The sequence below is a fragment of the Myotis lucifugus genome, unplaced genomic scaffold (genome assembly GCF_000147115.1).
Source record: "Myotis lucifugus unplaced genomic scaffold, Myoluc2.0 scaffold_94, whole genome shotgun sequence".
NCBI lineage: Eukaryota > Metazoa > Chordata > Mammalia > Chiroptera > Vespertilionidae > Myotis > Myotis lucifugus.
In genome coordinates, this window is record NW_005871142.1 from 743,303 (window position 1) to 744,788 (window position 1,486).

The 1,486-nt window shown below is 63.2% G+C and overlaps 1 protein-coding gene across 1 annotated transcript in view; it reads right to left on the reverse strand.

The window, feature by feature from the left end:
* The window catches only part of MFSD2B (major facilitator superfamily domain containing 2B), a 10,700-nt gene that overhangs the window by 4,778 nt on the left and 4,436 nt on the right, over nt 1–1,486 (reverse strand). Inside the window, exons 4-5 of the mRNA XM_023756426.1 lie at nt 1,383–1,476; nt 1,165–1,295 (exon numbers count right to left, since the gene is read on the reverse strand). Coding sequence (XP_023612194.1) covers nt 1,165–1,295; nt 1,383–1,476 — 225 coding nt within the window. The remainder of the gene's footprint in view (nt 1–1,164; nt 1,296–1,382; nt 1,477–1,486) is intronic.

Consider the following 1,486-nt stretch of genomic DNA (forward strand, 5'->3'; position numbering starts at 1 on the left):
GACAGAACTGGGGGTGGGGGGATGTCTCCCACCCAATGGAGGGGAGGACACCCAGGGGCAGGGCACCTCCCCCAATGGGAGCAGAGGGACCCTCAGCCCAAGTCCAAAGAATACTGGGTACTCCTCCAGGATGGACCTTCTGCTGACCCTGTGCCTCCTGCATGCAGCCATGCACCAGGGTCTGAGGATCTGAGTTCTCTTTCTCTCTCTCTCTCTCTCCCCTCTCTCTCTCTCTCTCACACACCTCTCTCTCTCACACACACCTCTCTCTCTCATACCTCTCTCTCTCTCTCCCTCCCTCTCTCTCTCCCTCTCGTTTTTAAAACAAGCATTCATTGTTGCTGATTCTGTTTGCCAGACCCTGATAAGTGACCCCTGAGCATCCACAGTGAGGGGCTTGGAGTGTGGGAGGAAGACAGATCCATGAGCACAAGTCACAGTCTGGTGGGGGCTGACCCAGAAAAGAGACAGAGGCTGCCTGGGGGGGGCGGCTTCCGGGTGCGGGTCCAGCACAGCTGCACAGGGCCCCACACTCAGAGGACCTGCACTTGGGGACCTGCTCTCTGGTCGCTGTCTGGAACTTCTAGATGCTTTTATCTATGAATTAATTTGTTTTGTACGTGGAGTCGGGATAACAGAGCTGGAGCTGCCAAGCGGTGCCTGAATGTGCCTTTGAGGGTGGGTTCTCGGCCCTCTCTACCCACCCTCCTTCACCCCCAGGTGAAGGGCAGGGGCTGTGAGGCAGCGCCAGACTGTGGCCGTGGATGCAGAAGAGTTTTGTCCTGAAACATGGCAGGATTTGGCAATGGGCTGGACTGAGGGAGAGGGAGGACTAGAGGATGATTCCTACGGTCCTGGGGGGTCGGGATGTCATTCCCTTAATGGGGCCAATGGACGAACTTGATGGCTGAGGAGACACAGTCCCTCCCCCCCCCCCCATACCTCACCCCCTGGGAGGATTCCCTTCTCCTTTCACCCTGGGGGTGGGAGGCCCCCCAGGAGGGCTCTGCCCAGAGCTCCGCAGGGACCCCACGCCCCCTGCCCTCTCCCTGCCCCTGCCTGGGGCCTGCCTCCTCCCCTCCAGATGCGCCGAGCATGTTCACAGGGAGAAACCCCCCCGCAGAGGGTCTGGTGGGAGGACGCACGGGTGGGGGGAGCACTCACCGCGTGGGGGGAGACGGTGCCCGGCCCCGGGAACTCGGCGTCCTCGCAGCTGTGGGGACCGTGGGCCCCGGACACGATGAGCCCGTGGGCCGCGGCTCCCAGCAGCGTCCCCGCCATCTCCATGGTCATCCCTGGGACACAGCGAGGAGCGCTCAGGGGACCGAGCTCGCAGCCTGGGGCCGGCGCCACCCTCCACCCCGCGGTGGGCGCGCACTCACGGTAGGCGGTGGCCGAGTCCCGCTCCCGGGGGCTGGGCGTCAGCAGCATGGTGAGCGCCGTGTAGGGCACCTGGAAGAACTGGGGCGCCCGGAGCTTAGAGGAC